Source organism: Sarcophilus harrisii, chromosome 4, assembly GCF_902635505.1.
Source record: "Sarcophilus harrisii chromosome 4, mSarHar1.11, whole genome shotgun sequence".
Lineage (NCBI taxonomy): Eukaryota > Metazoa > Chordata > Mammalia > Dasyuromorphia > Dasyuridae > Sarcophilus > Sarcophilus harrisii.
Window position 1 is genome coordinate 145,416,749 of NC_045429.1, and position 22,162 is coordinate 145,438,910.

General features: G+C 33.9%; 1 protein-coding gene across 1 annotated transcript in view; it reads right to left on the reverse strand.

Annotated features, from left to right (window-relative positions):
* Positions 1-8,207: 8,207 nt before the first annotated feature.
* The window catches only part of SAMD5 (sterile alpha motif domain containing 5), a 32,991-nt gene continuing 19,036 nt past the window's right edge, over positions 8,208-22,162 (reverse strand). The window contains exon 2 of the mRNA XM_031968407.1: positions 8,208-10,049. Within this exon, the coding sequence (XP_031824267.1) occupies positions 9,987-10,049 (63 nt within the window). The 3' untranslated portion in view covers positions 8,208-9,986. The remainder of the gene's footprint in view (positions 10,050-22,162) is intronic.

The window sequence follows — 22,162 nt, forward strand, 5'->3', positions numbered from 1 at the left end:
AAGCAAAGTGTCTATTAGTGTTTTCACATGTCCTTTGGAAATAATTATTTCATAACATCTTTAACATGAGAATATAAAGGAAAACATAATCATGCACTAAAAATTTACTGTAAATTAAAAGCACCAAAATGTCATTTCTTTATGAAATATGTTCATAGTTAATACTCCATGGCATCTAACCATGTTCCAAAGGGACTGATTAGCACAAAGCTATACCTAAACCTACAGAACCCAAAGTGGATTTTGCCAAATCAGATGTGAGATTTGAAATTTGAAATTCCTAGCAATCAGGTGAGAAAGATAAAAGCATACTGAAAGTAGCAATACCTAAGAAGAAGATGGGGGAAAGTGCCATTTACCAATGCTGTTACATAAGCTTACTATTATCTTTCAAATATGTATAATATTAATAGAACTACTAACAAACACCCTATCCTTATGTCTCATCTTGGTGTAGAGGTGAGCAACCCCACCAAGAAAGATTTCAAGTTTTGTCCTTCTTAGAGACTGAGTCTGCTCAATAGGCTGATTGCCTTATGGTGAAATCATTAGCCACCCAAATACCTTGAAATAGATAATTATTCAAAATGGCTCTCAGTTTTGTTCCACTTCCTTTCTATCCACTACTAATGCCACTGAATTATGGGAAAGGAGACAGAGGGTGATAAGAATAATACAGTTTTTAGGATGTTATAAACATTGTAATTTTTCCAAAAAGTTAAGACTTAAGGAAAGACCTCAAGCACTGATTAAATCATTTGTTAAGAATCTGGGGGCAGATATGAATAAGAAAGACATAGGGCAACACAGATAACTCCCAATCTGTACCGAGGGATGAAATGCTCATCTAAAGTCAGAGATTCATTGAAATAAAGTTTATTTTACCCAGACTCTTTTCTGAAGGATTTGAGGCTTTTCACAGCTCTCATCCCTTACAATTCAAAGAGATATGTAAGTAAAGGCTGTTTCATCTTCTGTTTTACATATGGAAACACTGAAAGGAAGGAAGGTAATTTATCTAAGTCATTCAGTTATTCACTTTAACAATCAGACTTGAAATTGCATCTTCAGTTCATCGGTCTTTTAAATAAAGAGAAAGAAAGAGGGGAGGAGGAACCTAGAAAATGTCACCTCCCAAAGATTGGCTTTTTTTGTAAGTGAGAATTTTTTTAAGAGCATTTTTTAAAATGAAATATTGATGAAAATTAACTGACTTTACTAAATGAATCCTATATGCATACAATTCACATTTTGTGTTCGTTATTCGACAGAGAAAAATGAGATTTCACCGACATTGTTATTAATACTTTAATGCATTTTTTTTTAGAGAAGACTGATCAAATAAGTGCCCCTTAATTACATAAGTGCACTATATCCCTCAGGGTTACCAAATGGAGGAAATGTTTTCATTTATAAATTGTTCTAGGTTTAGTTTTTAAATTAAATTTTTTTTCAGTAGGTCAGCATATGGTTTACTATTAGTCTATAGGCACCAGTTATATATTTTGGTTAGAGATTTTAAAAGCCTGATCAAAATAAAATATTTTTATTAACAATGCAAATCATTGCATTGCATAACAATGCAAATACCTAGAAAATTTCTTCTGTCTTTGTAATTTTGTAAAATACACTGATTATCAAATTTAGTTTAAAAATAAGAGTCCCCTGAAATAAGAATATTTAGATTTGAGTCAAGATATAATCTCTCTGGGTATCAGTTTCATTTCTAAAATGAAAGGCTTAGACTAGTTTTCCAAAAGTGCACTCTTCACCTTGAATTCCATGATTTAGCATATTCCACGATATGATTATATTATGGTAAAAATAACAGTGTTGGAAATAGGAGAAACCTGATATAGCATGTAAGTCAACTTTTATTTTGCAAAGGATAAATGTGATACAGATTAAATGACTTACCCAGTATGACAAAGTGAGAGTTAATAAGAATTCCTCTCTACTTTATTAATATTGCTATTAGTGTTATTAATAACATCATACTTTTGTATAATGTTTTATAGTTATAAAATACTTTAAATGCTTATGCATCTCATTTAATCTATTTAAGAGCTATATGCAGTAGGTAACACAATTGCTAATTTCCTAATGGTAAGATTGATGTTAAGTGATAGTAGATGACTTATACATGGTCACATGACTAGTAGAACTAATTCACACCTTTTTATTTAATTTTTTACTAAAATTTGTGGTACTCTTTGCATGATGTCACTTTTCCCTTTGTGGATTGAATTATGGTTTAAGTAATACAGTGGCTTGTTGTACTCTTGCTTTATAATAACTACAGGAATTAAGATTCTAAAGTCTAAAGAGAAGAGTAAGGGAATACATTTATGTGAAATTTGCATGTAATTTAAATATTGTATATGCTTAGATGTCTTTGACAAACTTAAGTATAACTGGAGAGAAGACATGACAACATTGTCTCAAATTCAGTGACAATGGTAGGTTGGTTTTAAATAAGATGAAAACATAGATTATGTGAAGCACATGCTTTCGGTGCATTCTCGCTAACCAGATGACCATTTCTATCACTTTAGTTTCCAACGAGTCAAAGATGGAAAGAGTGTGAAGGGAAGAAATCTTAGGAGACAGGTAAAGATTTATGATGGAACAGAGAATTCAAAAACCTCGATGGAACTAAATATCTGAGCAGAAAGTCTCATATACATCTTTAAAAAATAAGAGTAAGGGAGGTAGGAAAAGTAGCAAGGAAAAGGGGTTTTCATCTCTTCAATCTATGGCTTTATATCTTTTGATTCAGAGATCAAGAAATGGAAGTTTGGTAGTCATAGTATGAACAATGTACCAATGGATAAGAGTACCGATGGATTGTGATACTCTCAGTGAATAGTAATCAAATTCTATCTCAATTCTCAGAACAGGGGAAATAGGAATGGGTATCTGAATTTGAAAACTTCTGGTGATTAAAACTGAAGGAGGCTGCTTAAATTTTCACTCCTCATTTTCCTGGTCTAATCCCAATGTGGTAAAGAAAAACTGATGAACAGCTGGAAGATTCCAGAATACCTTCCATGCACCTGGCCAGACCTTTTATCCAAGAGTGATTTCTAGGATTGTTATCACTTAATGGTAATAGATAGCCACATCTATACTGATATTGTCATCCTTCCTGACAAATAATTTTCTCAGACCTTGGTTGGGTAGTAGTGATAAGGGAGGGTTGTAGTACTGTTGGTTTGCTTCCAACCTGCCAAGTGAGCAACTAAATTTACACAATCCATAAAATTATTACACATAGGCATCCCAGAATACTTCACATCCTCATTTTTTAAAAATGAAAAATAAGACAACGTATGTAGGTTCTTGGTGATCAGATTTATAGAACAAAACTGACTTTCGTTCAGAGGAGATAAGATGTTGTGTTTTTTAATAGCTCTGTATTAACAGAAATTTTAACCAAATACAGGTTTACTGGAATTGTTACAGAATATGTTTTCAAGCTTAATGAAACAAAAAAGTACAATAAAATGTCTAACATTTGGCCCAAGTGACATATCTATGTCTTCTGGCAAGTACTTAAAGCAGTTTTTCATTTTTAAAAAAATAATAAATTTAAAATTACTAAAATCCAGAATTTTCTGGGCAAAATGACCAGTATATTCTCTCAAAAAGAAGGGAAAGTAGCATATTTTCTCAGGGTGTAATGCAGACTACATCTATTAAAAAAATAAAAACATTTCCTGTCTAAAATGGTATTTAAAAATTTACTTCCTTCCTTATGTTTCAGCAGAACAACTTCTGGCCAAACTAGTTAAAAAGCAAAACCCAGTTCTCAATGTGAAACTTAAACCATTTATTTCCTTTCAAATTAAAAAAAAATGTTGGGGGTTTTTTCATAATGAAAAAAAACCAAGCTTAATGTTAAGAACCTAAAAGATTTAACAGATAGTCCAAGATATGCCAGCCTCCAAATCAGTCTGATCTTGATTCAAGTTCTCTTATCTAGTATACTAGTTGTATGGCATTTGGCAGGTCACCAAATTTCAGAGAATTCCAGTCTTCTCTTTAATAGTATAAGGTGCTGATTCACATCAGTAGAAAAATTTCTTCTTGTAGAACTTCCTATACCACAAATCACAGGAATATGTAGAAGCAAAGATCAATAAATAAATAAATGAAGAAGAAAATCAACAAACTAACAGTTTTTTTCTGTCCCATCTCTCTTACCTCTATCTTCATTCTTTAGTTTTTTTTTTTTTTAAAGAACTCTATGTTGTTGTCATTAATTGTTCACCATTAATGTAAAGTTGGCAATATATTTTTATTGTATTAGCAACCAAAAAAGAAAACAGAGTAAGATAATCAATATATGTGAGTCAGAAGATCTACCTTCTATCTGGTTGAACTAAGAAGAGTCACTACTTTTTTCCTCTGTCTTTTTTTTTCTCCTTTATATGATCAGAGGGATATACTATACAACCTCTATCATCTCTTCCAGATCCAACATCCTCTGCTTCCAGGCTATATATTTTTCATTTTAAGAATTTTATGAGGAACATGATATTTAAAATTCATGATAGCTTCTCATTGCTTAGTTCTGGAAAATGAAAAATCAAGAATCCTTAGGTGTTGCATATAGGTAACTAAATTAAAAGCTTATCTTTTATAAAAGAAAACCTTAAAAGGAAATAGAATATATAAAAGAAAACTGGTTTGATCTTTTTCCACAATTTAAAAAAATTGGATAAAGGCATCTATTTGTAATAGGCTGAGGTTTGAGTTGATGCACTGAGGTTCCAAGTACGTGAGGCTAAATAGTAATTGGGCTATACTCTATTAATATACATGATTAGATAAAGAATGGTCCCTGCCCACTCTCCATGCAAGTCCTGATGTGTTGTATAGGAAATGACGATTTTGGTGGGTGGAGGCAGAGAGAGAGACAGGAAGAGAAGCTGGGAGAGATTGGGCCTGGGATCCATACTCCTAGCTGCTGGTCGTGTGACTGCTGGTCTAGCTAGCTTCTTGACTCAGCTGCACACATTGCTATCGCCGATTCTCTTCCACCTCCGATCCTTCTTCACTGAGAATAAAGACTACGATTTTCCCCTAATCTGAATTCCTGACTCCTGCTAATTTAAAAATACGTGATCTTCACATCTATTATTTTATTACATTGACAGAAGTACTGGTACTAGCTGACCTACATTTAATTTTTGAATATTTATTTAGGCACATGCATTATAAAGGTGACTAAAAGTTGAAATCTGGGCCCTCAATATATTATTGCAAAGATTATTCTAGATTTTATCCTTGTTTTCCTTTGTGTGTTAGAGAGCATTCTCTACTTGCCTGAACATGATAACATGTACCTTAATTAAATATTGTTTGTAAAATATTACAGTAGCAGAAAGGAATTTCTTACTGAAGACTTATTTTTTCACCTTTCTAATTACATCTCACTTCAATCCTTTCCCCTTCCTACTATGTTCCCCTCAATATCTAGTACAGGAAGACTTTTTCAAGGAAAATTCACTAATGCACCCGATTTTCCTTCCCATATGAGAAAACACTGCTGCCATCCTATGCTCAGCTTGTGTACTTGGATATGTTTCCTTCTAGAAGGAATTGTAAGGAGACTATCATTCATCTCGCTGGTATATAATCATTATAATGCATCCAGATGAAAATGCCACTCACTAATTTGCACATATACCTTTCAAATCTGGAGTTCAAATTATAAGAAAGAAAATAATGATGATAACTCTCCTGTATATACTGCAGGCAAATATGGTTAAAAAAAATATTGGTCTGAAAAAAGGATGGATTTTTTTAAATTATCTTATTCATGCTTCCTATTCATCCTTAAAAACAATTTTGCCAGGGAAGTTAAGCTAATAAGCAGATTTGGCAGGTTTGGGGGTCCAAGGACAGAAAGGGAAAGACATGCTTTTGGAGTCACTACATTTATTTCAGTAAAAGGTAAATACTGTACATTTTATTGGGCTACGACACATGCTTCAATGGGGGTGAGAGACAGTCATTTTATTTTTATGGATTCTCTTCTCTGAAGGTCAAAAAAGTATAAGCAAACAAGTTAATAATTAATTCAACATCTCTAAGTTTGAGTTCTTGAGAAACATTTAAAAATATTCCTAAATTCAATTTTATGGGGGGAGCCTATAATTTAAACTCTCTCTCCCTCTCTTTCAGAATTTGGTATCTTATAATTTTATCAGTATTAGAAATTCTTAGCTCCACTAATATAGATGAGAAATTGCTCTGTATTCTGTAACCTAATATAGTTGGCTGAAGGCATTGAGAAATTAAGTGATCTCCATGTGGTCATATATCTAGTATGAATCTGAGGCAGGATTTGAATCCAAGACTCTCTAACTCCAAAGCAGACACCCTAGACACTACACCATATTCCCTCTCAAGCTCTCCATATGAGCTATGAAAATTATGAGTTAAGATAATCCTTATAGCCCTGGTACCATATTTCCCTTGGTCAAACAAACACTGCCAATAATTGCCAAAATTAAATGGTTTTCAAAAATATATGAATGAAAATGCTGTTTTGAAATTGGTACATTTTAAGTTTATCTTCAAGGACCCATTCCTGTTGGAAAGTAGGAATAATAATTTAATTTCTTAATATTTTCAATGGAATATCACTTTGGTTTTATGCCAACGGAAGAATAAGTTTCAAGATGATTCATGGTTCAGAGCTTTCTTCTTTTAAATAGGTTCTTTTTTTTTTTTTTTTTTAAAGTTAAACAATTTTTGTCTCCAGTAAACCTACCTACTATTCTCCTTATACCCCCCTTCCTTTAACAGGGCCTTCATTTAGACAGATCATTGTATCATTTCCACTTTGAATAAAAAGAAAAAGAGACAAATTAATTGATACTTAAATGGATTCTTATACCCTCAGTATATTAAATTTAAAATGAATGAAAGCAGCATTATTTTGTTGCAATGCATGCTAAAGCCTACTTCATGTTCTCTATGAGAGAATTAACACTGACCTTTTGGGAAATTGAGTCTCTACAATAGTAACCAGTTCTACGTGGCAGGCAAATGCATGCCTGCATGTGACGGTGGCCCAGCCACAGGTATGAACCTGAAAATGAGATTTGATGCAACCCAATTCACAAATCTTTATTAAACACCAAGAGACACTGTAATCAACAATAGGGACATAAAATAACAGTCCCTGCCCCTAAAGAGCTTACAGTTTGTGGAGAGAAGGAAATATATGTTTACAAATAAGTATGATACAAAGTAGAATGTGATAGGACTAAAAGAGAAATGTAAACAAAAACCAACTAGGACACTGGAGATCTCAAACATGAATTCATTCATCATTACAGTAAATTTTGGTTTTAGTCCAAGTAAAAATCAAACCCACCCTTGGAGGAAAAAAAAAATTCTGTCCTCCTCCCCATACAAAAATTCTAATTAATTTGAGAAAAATGATAAGGGGTTGAACACAAGACATATGTGACTTCTTTAAAGGTCTAGTTCAATATTTTAAAGGACTCAATTACATTATATTTATATTTAAGGAAGAAACAACAACAGTAAGCATGATTTCCCCAAGTATCTAATATTCCCTGAAATTGAATTATTTGACTCAATTAGATCATTAGCAATAATGCACTCAATGCTATTGCTATCCTAGTGACCTGAAAATTACTGTGCTTCTTTTTGTGTTTAATTGATTCCCAGAGAGCAAAAGGCACTGAGGAGAATTGGGCTGATTACATAACAATTTTTGTGTCTCTGTTCTCTTTGAGCTTAAAAACATAGAGACCAGAGCTAGAAACCCTCTGAGAGGCCATCTAATCCAACCCTTTGCCTGATGAAGGAACATGCTTTACATCCTCTTCTAGTCCATTTCAACTCATGACAATGCTAATATGAGATTGTACCTATTATCCAGTCTCAAATATTTCTCAGCTGAAGAATATTGAAAATGATTATGCAGACTAAGAAGAGATTTTTTAGATATTGTCACCTTTATCATTTACTAGCATCTTGAATCCTTTACTCTTGTTAAGTCTGTCCAGCTTTTCATGACCCCATAGAGCATAGCATGCCAACAAGATCAGGTTTTCTTGACAAAAATACAGGAGTGATTCACCATTTCCTTTTTCAGTGGATTAAGGCAAAGAGGGGTTAAATGGTTTGCCTAAGGTTACACAGCTAGGAAGTATCTGAGGCCAGATTTCAACTCAGATCTTCCCGAATCCAAGGTCAGCACTCTGTCCACTAAGTCACCTACCTGCCTCTATCCATATAAAAAGAAGAACTAGCAAAAATGGCTACCACATCAAGAGGCTTCAGTAAGGGCTAAGGACAAGAGAATATATCGAGAAGTATGGTTCTTCAATCAGAAATTATGGATTTCTGTCCCCATGGAAGGGATAGTGTTTAACATGGAGTGGGCCAAAGTATTCAACACTTCTGGCTTCTTGGCAAGTAGGATGAAGTCAGGTTGCACAGAATAATTGGCTCCTGCTTTCCAGTCAGTCACTGCATAGAGTATACTTGTGAAGCTAAGTGAATCTCATGTGTGTGGCATGACAAAAACTAAAACGATATCTCTTCCCTTACCAAGGCATCTTTAGTTTTATCCATGTATCTATGCATTGCAATGTTCAACATGCAGATATGCTGCCTTCACTAAACTATTCACCCTAAAAAAGCATAATACAAAATGGGACTACTTAGAATCAGAATATAAAAACTTAAAAAAATATTAGTGACCTGAAGAAAGTGACAATGTCTTTGGGGCCTCATTTATCTCAACTGGAAACACTCTGTATACAGTAGAGCACCATTTAGCTTTGTATGGGCTATTGATATCATCTAGTCCCCAGCTTCTTAAACTATGGTTCATGACTGCCTATGGGAATCTCATAACTGAATGTGTGTATGTGGGGAGGGGGGAGTAACAAAATCATGATTTATTATCATTAAAGTATTATATATACCTATATATCCAGAATCAAGTAAAAATTCTCAGGAGAAATGGGGTTACAAGTGGAAAAAAAGTTTAAGCTCTGATTTAGCCCAAACTTCTTACTCTATAAAAGATAAAATTAGGGCCCCCAAGAGGAGAAAGAGTTTTGCCCCAAATCCCATTGCAAGTTAGTAACAGAGCTTCTTTTACATTTATCATCATTCTTACAATTTAAGCCCCTGTATGATAGCCAGGATGAAATTCCTTTCTATCCTTTTACACATGTAATAACACATTTCTTTACCAGTTTAAGTTGTACAAAATATTTTTTTCCTCAAAACAGCCTCTTGAAATAGATAGTGCCTATTTTACAGATGAAGAAATTAAAACACAGGAAGATAATGAAGATACCAACTCAAGGTCACCCACACATCTAATAAGTATCAACACTGGGACACAAATTCAGGTCTCCAAATTCCAAGCCCAGCAGTCTTGCCACTATGCCATAATATACACAGATCTTGGTCATTTGTTCCTCTTTGTACCTCTGACCAGGTCATCTTTCTTCCCAGGATATTTTTAATATGGTATTGTCCTTTAAGGAGGGAAAACCGAGTTTTATGCTAAAAGACAAATTAATGAATATAGAATGATCTAATTATACCCTAATGCTAAGAACTTATTCCTTTTACTGTGATTAATAATCGATTTTTCTAAAACTTTAACTAACATCAATCAAGCTCATTAACTTATCCTATTTCCTTTTAAACAGTCAAGAGTTTGCAGAACTGGGTGGCAAAACATTTTCAAATAAGTATTGGAGTTTTATTGTCTTTTTGTTTCTTGCTTTTTAGAAATTAGCACCCAGTTATACAAAGTTGATTAGTCCAGAATATTTCCAAGCATAAAAGTTTGGCTGATGAGTATTTTTCCAGGTCATCATCCATTTTCCCTTTTTGAAAGAAAGGCACTATCTGTGCCCTTTTCCAGTCTTCAGGCACCTCACCAGTCCTCCACGAGTTCGCAAAAATGATATCTAGCGGTTCTGTGATGACTTCGGCCAATTCATTAAGTACTCTAGGATGCCAGCCATTGGGACCTGTGGATTTGAACATATCTAGGTTATTTAAGTTATCCTTTCCCAGTTTCTCCCCTATTCCAGTTTGGCTTCCCATAGTTTTCTGTTCCTGTTTTAGGGTGACACAAACTTTGTATAAAACATAGAGGTTTGAAATAAAAAGCATATCCTTGATTTCTACTGTTAGAGGTCTTCACAAGCTAGTAAAAGGGAAATATATTTACTACATATCTTACTATCTAAGAGAATACTATGTAAAGGAAATATTTGTTTGTTATTCCTTAGGATCCATTAGAAAAATACAATTTTCAATGTATTTTATTTTTATATTTCCAAAAAAAATATTAAATATCTATAAGGAAATAGAAAGCACATAAAGATAAAATTAGATTATACTACAGTTAAAATTTTGAAAATCACTGCAGAGTATTATCTAGCAATTCTAATTAGCACCCTATCTATCAACATGATGGAGGAAAATTCTGAAAAGCCCATACTGTGCTATTTGCACCAGTAACTTCCAATGGAAATTAAACTCACAGGTGTTAAGATGAATCATATACAAACTAGCTACTTGTGATCACAATTCTATGAACAAAATGACTTTTCCAAATAATTTTTAAGCATTAATGACAATTCAAAAATACATAATGCAAAAATATGTAGTTTAATATAGAACATGTTTAAAAGGTTTATGTGAGAGCCTAGAATGTTCAAACAAGATTTTTTTTTTAATGCAGACACCATATTACATTCATAAGTACTGTTAGGTGTTGACAGTCCACCCCTTCCCTTCCTCCATGATCTTTTTAAAATTGAGGGAAAGTCACAAATGACATTCTGCTGTCTGTCATGGCTGAAATGAGTGTTAAAACTCCCTCAACAGTTCAAAAATGGCACAAAAGGAAAAGAGAGAAGAAAGAGCAAGAAGAGAAAATGAGACTATTTTACACAATCTTGATATTCTTAGTAGAAGGGACAAATTTTTTTTTTTGTGATTGTTTGCTTGCTTTTTATTTTCTTTCTCATTTTTTCCTTCTTGATTTGATTTTTCTTGTGCAGCAATATAATTATATAAATATGTATGCATATATTGGATTTAACATATATTTTATCATGTTTAACATAGATCACTTCCCATTTGGAGAGGGGGTGGAGGAAAGGGGAGGTAAAATGGAGCACAAGGTTTAGCAAGGACTAATGCTAAAAAATTATTATGCATATATTTTGAAATATAAAGCTTTAATAAAAATATTTTCTTTTTTTTTTATTTTTTTATTTAATAGCCTTTTATTTACAGGATATATACATGGTAACTTTACAGCATTAACAATTGCCAAACCTCTTGTTCCAATTTTCACCTCTTACCCCCCACCCCTCCCTAAATGGCAGGATGACCAGTAGATGTTAAATATATTAAAATATAACTTAGATACACAATAAGTATACATGACCAAAACATTATTTTGCTGTACAAAAAGAATCAGACTCTGAATTATTGTACAATTAGCTTGTGAAGGAAATCAAAAATGCAGGTGGGCATAAATATAGGGATTAGGAATTCAATGTAATGGTTTTAGTCATCTCCCAGAGTTCTTTTCTGGGTATAGCTAGTTCAGTTCATTACTGCTCCATTAGAAATGATTTGGTTGATCTAGTTGCTGAGGATGGCCTGATCCATCAGAACTGGTCATCATCTAGTATTTTGTAGAAAGTATATAATGATCTCCTGGTCCTGCTCATTTCACTCAGCATCAGTTAGTGTAAGTCTCTCCAGGCCTTTCTGGAAATCATCCTGTTGGTCATTTCTTACAGAACAGTAATATTCCATAATTTTCATATACCACAATTTATTCAGCCATTCTCCAACTGATGGACATCCATTCAGTTTCAGTTTCTAGCCACTACAAAAAGGGCTGCCACAAACATTCGTGCACATACAGGTCCCTTTCCCTTCTTTATAATCTCTTTGGGATATAATCCCAGTAGTAACACTGCTGGATCAAAGGGTATGCACAGTTTGATAACTTTTGAGCATAGATCCAAACTACTCTCCAAAATGGTTGGATTAGTTCACACTCCACCAACAATGCATCAATGTCCCAGTTTTCCCACATCCCTCCAACAATCATCATTATTTTTCCTGTCATCTTAGCCAATCTGACAGGTGTGTAGTGGTATCTTAGAGTTGTCTTAATTTGCATTTCTCTGATTAATAATGACTTGGAGCATCTTTTCATATGACTAGAAATAGTTTCAATTTCTTCATCTGAGAATTGTCTGTTCATATCCTTTGACCATTTTTCAATTGGAGAATGGCTTGATTTTTTATAAATTAGAGTTAATTCTCTATATATTTTGGAAATGAGGCCTTTATCAGAACCTTTGACTGTAAAAATATTTTCCCAGTTTATTGCTTCCAGAAGGGACAAATTTGGATGAGATTGATATAATTAAAGTAAAGAATTAAGTGGGAAAAAAAAATTTAAGACAAATTGTCAGTATTTTCCTGGCCCAAATTTGGTCTAATGATGATAGTTTCAAATATATTCTTCTGTGAACATTAGTTATTTTTTAAAATCCTTTTAAAAAAAAAACAGGGTAATGTAATTTGTTTCTGTATATGCCACTTACAACTTAGCTCAAACAGCCACCCACAGATGGTAATATGCTAACTAATATGTAGTTATTAATTAGTTTGGGTAATATGTACATCAATCAGCTCATTACACCTAAATGGATGGTTCTTATTACTATGCATGCTTGATATATTTCCTTCTTCAAAGAATTTAGGGTTTTTTTTCATATTTATTTTATTTAACAAATGACCAGCAGTGTTACATAGTAGACAGAAGATCACTCTAGGGGCCAAAATGATCTAAGTTCAAATCCCATCTGTAACAGATACTGTGTGGCAATCAGTAAGTCATATGACCTCACTTAGACTCCGTTTTCTCATTTGTAAAATGTAATACCTAAAATGTAACACTCCCAGGGAGTGAAAAGGGTCAAATGAAATATCTTTAAAACACTATTTCCTACAATAAATTATGAAGAAAAAAGGTGGATAAGAAAGTCCTTCTTCTTTTACTTTATTAAACCAAAGTAGTCACAGTAGAAGACAGAAAGCAAAAGAATACAATCATTATAACTAAAAGAAAATGTAAAATGTTATTAGAAATATTTTCTGTAAATGTATGAATTGAAAGGTTGCCTACCAAAAAAAACTGATTCATTCATTATATGGACCAAAACTATTCATTGAAGATAGAACAAAGAGAAATGGTCTATAGCTGCAGCATAGGAGATTTTTAGAAAATTGGAAGAAAGATATTGAAAAATATAAAAATTGGTTACCAAAAAAAGAATGATAACTTTTAAGAATATTTTTAGACAGCAGAAATTTTTTAGAAGTGTGATTTTTGTTATACCCTTGCCAAAAGAAGAATGGAAAAAAGATAGGATGTAGACAGAGGTAGAAGGGACCTTTGGAGATTAGCTAATACAACCCATTCTTTTAAAAATTTCCGATTATTTATTTATTTTTGCTGATAAGGAATTTCAAGCCCAGAGAGATTCTTGACCAAGGTCATACATGTAATAAATAGCAAAACAGATATTTGAACCCAGGGCCTCTTTTTCCAAATTCAGTATTTGTATCACTACCTATTGCTGATGCCCAGTCACCTACAACTGTAAAGCAGAAAAAAGAAAATATTTCCCGTTATGTAGTGAACTAAATATATCCGGCAAATTATGTTTATTTAAAAATTTCAGTCATAAAATTATTTCACAACCTTGGTTGCAAAGTAACAGGTTTGTGTGGTTTTATGTTATGATTTATATAAGGGGGGGGAGGGAGAGAAAGAGGAAGAGGGAGGGAGAGAGAGGGAAACAGAGGGAGACAGAGAGAGAGAAAAGGGAAAGGAGAGGGGGAGGAAGAAGGGGAGAGGGAGAAGGAGAGGAGGGTAGAAGGAAAGGAAAGAGAGGAAGAGGGAAAGGAAAAAGAAAAAAGAAGGAAAGGAAAGGGGAAAGGGAAGGAAGAAGGAAGGGAGGGAGAGAGGGAGAAAGGAAAGAAAAGCATAAAACTTGGAATCAAGAAAGACTGAGTATGTATACAGAGGCTATGTGGACCTGGGAAAGTCACAATCTCTCTGGGTCTCAGTTTCTTCATCTGTAAAATGACAGCATTGGACTTCCTGGTCTCTAAAGTTCCTTCCAATTCCAAACCTATGATTGTATGAAACAGTCTTAAAATTGTTTAGCATCTTGAGGGAGGGATGTTGCTGGAATAGTAATAAATGGGGAAGAAGAGAGGTCCATGAGGGTAGGGAGCAACACACACACACACACACATTCACACATAAACATATGTTATATGTATATGATATATAACAGCAATATCACTACATTTGTAAGAGTTTTAAAATCTTGAAGTAATAATTGGCCAATTGTACTTTGCTTCATGATCACAGAAAAATATTTGTGATTAATCCTTCTTTTGTAAATGCTCTGCTCATATTCCATGGGCAGATACAGAATGTAAAATCCTAAAGCTGTCTTGATAGATTCTGCACTGCCAATGGAATAGAAATGAATCTTTTTGATTCTGACAGCCTTTAGGGGATAACTCCTGAAAATTGCTAAAAGCAGAAAATCATGTGCTGTGGGGAACATCCTAATTTCAGGAAACTGCCTCTCCCACCAGAAATTTACATACTTCATTTCACACACTGAGCCCCCCACAAAAATTACCTACAATTCTCCAACAAAGAAAATAAAACTCTTTTCACTCAGCTAAGAAAAATAATAATTTGTTCGGAAGTATTTATATTCTTCTTCAGCTACATGATTGGGCTGGTTTAAAAATCATGGAGTAATTAAGTCTGGTCTTTTCTCAAATTCTATGAAGTTCAACTGCTGAAACATTAAATATAGGCCTAGATTTTTATTTTAAAATATTTCAAGAGTTAATAAATAAATATATTCATGCATAGCTACACAAATGCCACTGTGTAAGAAATTAATGGCAGTAGCTTACAACTCTATTGGCAGAATTCTTCTCTCTCCTCATCCAAGAAAACACTATTCAACTTTGACTAACCCAAACCAATCTATTTTCTCCTACTGCTTGGTTTTTATTTTGGATATGTTTATGTTTGGAAGGGGGTGGGGGTGGGGAATTGACAGGTCTATGGGAAAACCAAAGCTCAACACTAGTGTGGGAGAAAGGGCATGTCTCTGATTCCCATGACCTCAGTCACATCAGTAGCACACAGTGCCCTCCACTGGGATGCTTTGGTGTGGCTGGACAACATAAACTACCACTTAGATGACAGCTTGCTTTCTCCTGCTCTAGAAGTCAAACCAACTGTATAACTGCCCAGCTACCAACTTATGCCTACTTAAATTGAGTCACACATGAACTCCATTCTTGTGTTGAGTCAAAGCTTTCCAAAGTTTCATTTTCTTAATCAGTTGGGAAGAACACTGAGTCCAAAACATGCACAGTTTGTAAATTATTAGCAAAATGCCAAAGAATGCGTCTTGGTAGACGAGGAAAATAAATTGAAAAATCAATTAATAAATAACCTTCACTGTCATATTTTTATAATGCTTTAAGGCATGCAAAACACTTTACTTTCATGGTTAATGCATTCTGTCCTTTGCACAAAACTATAGGTATTGTAGAATTTATATTCATTTTGCACATAATAAAACTGATGTTCAATGAGGAGAAATTTGCCTACAATCACATGAATGTGGTCAATATGACTACATACGAAATTCTTTCTACATTGCCTTACAGCCTCTATGCTTAAAATAATATACTAGATTTATTTCTTCCAGCTACTTTCCAGAAACTTCTATCCTTCACTGTGGCCTTCAAGTACTTCTTTTGATGTGAGAATCCCTTCCCAATTCAAGACTATACTGGAATTTAGGGGTCAATTTTTTAAATGTTTATCCTACTCTAGAGATGATCTTGTTCTAAAGATGCCATTCTAGTTGCAAATGCAAATCATGATGCAAGGATAGTTTACCTCTCATGATTTCTCCCTATGCTGATGAAAAGGTATGTATAATGGTCTCTCTGTAAAGAGCTCTTCTGATTGGATGATACAAAAGATACAAAGGTTGTACCTTCAGAGGAACTGTTTTATTACTTGACTTGTACTATATTCTATTTCCTTTACTCACACATAGCATGCATAATAAAAAGCTAGCATTTATATAACTGGGGTTTGCAAAACACTTCACAAATATCTCCTTTTATCCTCACAATAACTCTGAGATCTGATTTTATTCTCATTTTACAAGTATCTGAGGCTGGATTTCAATAAATCACCTTGAATCCAAGTATAAACGTCTATCCACTGTACCACTGAGCTGCCAACCCCAAGACTCTGGACAAAAATATGCTAAATATTCCCTATTTTTGTAAATATTCAGTATAAAAAAATTTACATGGAGACTACTAGTAGGAAAATTAATTCACTTTCCTTTTATTGGTAAGCTTTTTGAGGGCAGGTACCTCTTTCTGACCCTCCATACCTTGTTGTTGTTCAGTCATTCAATTGTACCCAACTCTCCATGACTGTGGAATATACTGTCCATGGGGTTTTCTTGTCAAAGATACTGCGTGGTTTGCTATTTCCTTCTCTAATGAATTAAGGCAAACAGAGTTTAAGTGAGCTTGTGCCTTACCTAGCTATGGTAATAGTAATAGCTGACATTTGTATAGCGCTTTAAGGCTTATATATTCCTTGATACATGTTAATTCATTTGATTGTCAACATCATCCTGTGAGGCAGCTGCTATTAGTAGCCACTCATATACATGACTGATTCATTCTAATTTGAATAGTATTTACATAAATATCATCTCTCTAAATCTCAATTTAAGCTGTAGAATATGAATGGGACTTTTGCCACATATTTCACAAGGCTATTATGAGGAAAGTCCCTCACTGTCCCTAGATCACTATAGATTAATTGAATTAGTATATATCCACACTTCTATCTGTGAATATTTGCAAGGAAGAATTTCCTGAGAACATCATATTAAGAAATCTTGGGGGTCCTAATTAAATGTTGCCTAATAATATATTTTGTTTTGTTTTTTTCTGTTTAAAAAAAAATCAAGAGTTGTTAAAAATTTCAGCCTGCTCTATTTAAGTATCCCATCTGTTCTCATTCATGGCATGCCCTTAGTAAGTACCAGTTTACTATATCTATCACTGGAATGATTAAAGGCATTGTAATAAATGGCACCCATTTTCAACACCTTGTTTCTCTAACCATGTGGCTTCTAATTTTCACTTATCACTTATCTATAGTGTTTCCACTGCTGAAAGAAATACCGAATAGTGATACTTTATAGTTAGGATTATAGAAGATTCCCATCTCTTTACTAGTCATAAGTCTTTCCACAATGAAAACAAAAATTAAACAATCTTTGTTAATAGGGTCTTAAGGGTTTTGCCAACACAACGCATACTAGAAATTCCTTAAATATTAAAGATACTTTATTAGTTGGTAGCGAGAACTTTAAGGAAGTATTCTTTATTCTTGGAAGCTCTGCCTCTGATTAGATGGTTCCTCCTGAAACCTCCATTTAAGGAGGGTGCCCATAACTGCTATGTCTTCCTTCATTTCTCTCCAAGATCATTTCTGGACTTTTCTTACTATGCTGTTCCATTTCATGGTATCTAGCCCTTTCCACCATTCTTTCAGTTTGCTTTATGTATTGTCTTCTCCAATCAGAATGTAAGCTCAGGAGTTCTCTTTCTTCTTATATTTTTATTCTCATCATCATAACTGGTATATTGTAAGGCCTTAATAAATATTTCTTGATGGACTGTGTACTAGGAAATGAGTCCAAAACCTGTAAAAATCACTTAGTTGTTACTAAGTGCAGCTTATTAATGTCAATTTATAAGCAAATTATTTTCTAAATTCTATATTTCTAAATTTCTAAATATATTTAGTACTCTACAATTCACAAAATACATTCTTCACAATGATCCCTAAATAGTAGAATTCTTAGTTAGTACTATTATAGAAATGGCAAGAATGACATCCAGAATGTTCAAACAGAAATTAAAGATCCAGATGGGGTAATGGTGTATCGTTCTTGAATCTCATGAATTCCTCAATCATGTCCTTGTGTTTTCTACTTTCTTAATACAGATTAGACTTAGATGAGCAATTCTTTTCTTTTCATTTATTTAAGGATTATGTCTTCATATCTTATCAGGCTGAAAGCATTATAACTCACAGCCCAATTTCGATAATGCCTAACAAAGCTTTTTAACCTGCTCTGCTTTTCCAAGTTGAGCTGTTTTATCCCTCCTTAGGTAGCCTTGTGGCTCTTAGTTCATCATATCAGTGTCAAACTTATGGGGATACCCATTTAGCATTAGCTCTATTGTAGAAATCTCCAATTCAAGCAATCCAGCATTTTCAGCACCCCACATAGTTTACCTACTATAACCATTTTTTTTTATTAATAACATGCTGGCCTTATTAATAAAATGATTAAATTACCCAGAAATTCTCTTTGAACACCTCTTAATCATCACAGTTTATAGTAAGCAGGTTGTAGATATACCTGCATCAAATATGTATGTGGAAAGGGCAACTAACCATTTTTTCTTTACCCTATTCTTTATCCTTGAAGGCTGGTTGAATTTTGAACTAACCTAGAAAGAAACTGGTTTGAGGAATTTCCATCCAATCCATAAGAGTTCCAGGTGATCCAATCCAGCCCAGTCCTAGACATCTGACATGAATAGATACAGGTTTTCCTGAATTAACTGCAGCTCTGAAAACAGTGGCCATAGTCTGAATCCATATCACCTCCATGATTTGTCAGGGCAGAATTAGAGTCTCCTACAGGAATTAACACGTCTGAATTTCTAGGCTAATAGCTGTTATTTTTGTTGCATTTCTAGCACCTGGCCCACACAAAGGCAAATATTTGCTTTGTTTCGGACCTCTTGGTACATTCACTGTGAAGTATACTTTAACCCACATGCCGACATATTTAACAAGTCTCCAGAAGGAGGCTTCAGTAATGCTGCTATGACGCATGCGAAATCTGTTCATCAAAGATGTCTTACTTTGAATAAAAGATGAATAATTAAGTACTTCATCTCTTCATTAACCTTCTTTTAAAAAGAATCTATCATTGTGAGGTATTCCACAAAACATAATTACAAGAAGAATACCAATGTGACAGTTTTTAAAAGCCAAAATCTGATTACCAAGGAAGGCTTAAACATACTGATGCCAAACTGGCTCACTCCTCCATTCCCTCCCCCACAGATTTTTCCTAGTTAAGAGAAATCAAAAGTTGAGTCAGAGCTTCAACAGAAATCACTTCCTTAAGTAAGATTACAAAATGGTTAGTCTAAGACCCATATCAAGTTATATTGCATGTGAGAGTTGAGGAAGATTGAATAATATTTCAAAGAAACTGGGGGGAGGACAGGGGGAGAAGACAATGAAAGATAGGAATGAAAATTTGTAAATAGCTGGTAATTAATGTGCAAAAATACTGCTAACAAAATACCATTAATAGGGAATCTTATTTTGTTTCCATAGATAAGTCTTGCTTTGTCAACTTCATTCCCCATTGGCTACTTTTAATATCTTCCATCATCTGCAAAGATACACAACTGAGAACAGAACATAGATGATCTCATGCAGATTTCAGAGGAATTATAGCCCTAAAGTTAACAAAGATGTCATTAATTTCCTGGAATGAATTCTGACCTATGGAAACTCCCTCAAGCACAAGCAGATGCAAAAATGGGCTCTTTCCCCCTCTCTCTCTTCCCCCAAGAGATATTCAAAATGCCCAGAATAAGAAGATGCTTTTGTATCTCCTAACTGCACTTTCCCTGTTTCATATATCTAAAGCACAGAGCCTGCCTACTTATAAGAATCGCATAGTATCCCATTTGGAAGAAACCTTTGCGACCATCCAGCAAAATTTGTATCTAAACAAGAATTCCATTTGTAACAAATATGAAGCAGCTAGGTGGTACAGTCTTAAAGTCAAGAAAACACAAATTCAAGTCATTCCTCAGACTACTAACTGTGTGATGTCAGCAAATCATTTCATTTCCCTCAGACTGTTTCCTCATCTGCAAAATGAGGATAGTAATAGCACCTATCCTCAGGGTTTTTCTAAGGATCAAATAAGGTCACATACATAAAGCATTTTGTAAACCTTAAATAGCTACACAAATACATTTATGATTATTAACAAGTAGTCAATTGGTTCTAGTTTTACTCTGGTGAAGAAGTCTTCTATATTCCCAGGCAGCTCATTTTACTTCTGGATAGCTCTAAAAGTCTAAAAATTTTTCCTTATCTCCAACCAAAAAAGACTTCTTTGTTACTCCTCAAGTCATACTTCTATTTCAGACATCTGTTGCCAAATTAAACAAACATAGTGTGTCATTAGCATTGTAACTAACCTTTTGAAATGACATATGAATTGGCGGTTAATCATATTTAGGAAGAATTGGCAAAAATAAAGATTGTTTGCAAAATTTTTCCTTAAATCATTTTCATTTCACTTTCAACCTTATTTACATTGCATTAAAATATTATTTTAAAGGTTGAGGAGAGGAGGCAGAATATCTTTTATCCCCTGACATCAAGTGTAAAACTGTTATTTTAAGACTGAATTCCAAGGTAAAGACATTTTGCTGATTTCTAACTATAGTCATCTCAGATTAGATATGTCTTCCACTTTAACAGTTAGGTTTGAAAATAACTTAGTTTAAAATCACACTTGCTATAATTGCACAGTATTTCATGAACTACTGAAATATATCATTAAGTCCCAAGGAAAAAGCTGATTTCAGAATGGAATGGAGAATCACAAATCATAAGACCTAGCCTTGAATCCTAACTCCCCATTCCACTCAGTTTTTTTTTATTCTATCAAACTGATTTTCCTAAAATGAAAGTATTATCACTAGATAACACTTCCCCTCCCCTGTTCAATAAACTCCAGGGGCTCATTATCATCAAATATAGAATTCTCAATCCCTTTTGTCTTCTCAGCCTTTCAGTTACACCTTATTCCTCTCCAAATATCCTGAGATCTGTGACATAGGCACAGAACACATGATCTTGTCTCCCAACTATAGCATTTTCATTGGCTCTCCCCTATTGACTAGAACTCTTTCCATCCTCATCTCCGTCTCCTAGCTTCCTTCAAATTTTACCTAAAGTCCCAACTTTTACAAGGAGCCTCTTTCAAATTCCCTAATGAATCACACAGTGCCTGGCACATAATAGCTGCTTAATAAATGATTGATGACAAAATAGATTTTTTTTCACCAACTAGTCAAGGATGGTAGGACACTAGATTTGGAATCAGTCAGTCAATAAGCATTTATTAAGCACTTACCTTGTCTAGGTACTGTGTTAATGTGATTGCTAAGGAGAGCAATGTTCGAACTCAGTGACAAAGAAACTATCCTCCAACAGATACTATAAATGCACTATATGGTTTCTCAGATAGTAGGAGTGCTTTTGCAATAGAATATGTGCTGTTTGAGGACAGGGACTGTTTTCATTTCATCGTTGTATCCCTAGTGTCTGGCATAGGAGTAGATGCTTAATAAATGTTCCTATCAAATGAACAAATAATGTGTGTGTGTGGGGGGGAAATAAAATCAAAGGAATGATCTAAAGATGTTTTGCAGTAACTAGATCCACTTCAAGGCAATGTATTGCTGCACAATATTCAATAGTTTAAATACTTATACCCATCCTATAAAAAATTACTTCAAAAATGTGAGAACAAATCCATTTAAGAAATATTATCATCACAATACACTGAGTGTTATCTTAAAAGGGGATCTACATTTGATAGCAATATATTAAACTATAACCTAAAATAACTTATTATGTTTTACAAGAGACTGAGACAATTTAAAATAGCTGGGTTAACCTCCCACTGATGAGACCAAATTAAATTAAGGATTTTGGCAATTATTACTATGGGCAGACATGAGATATTCTAGGGCAGTGCAAGTTAACATCCTGCTGACTAGACGTGATCCAATTTATTTTGTGTATGAAAAACACTGTAAATCTGAAAATAGT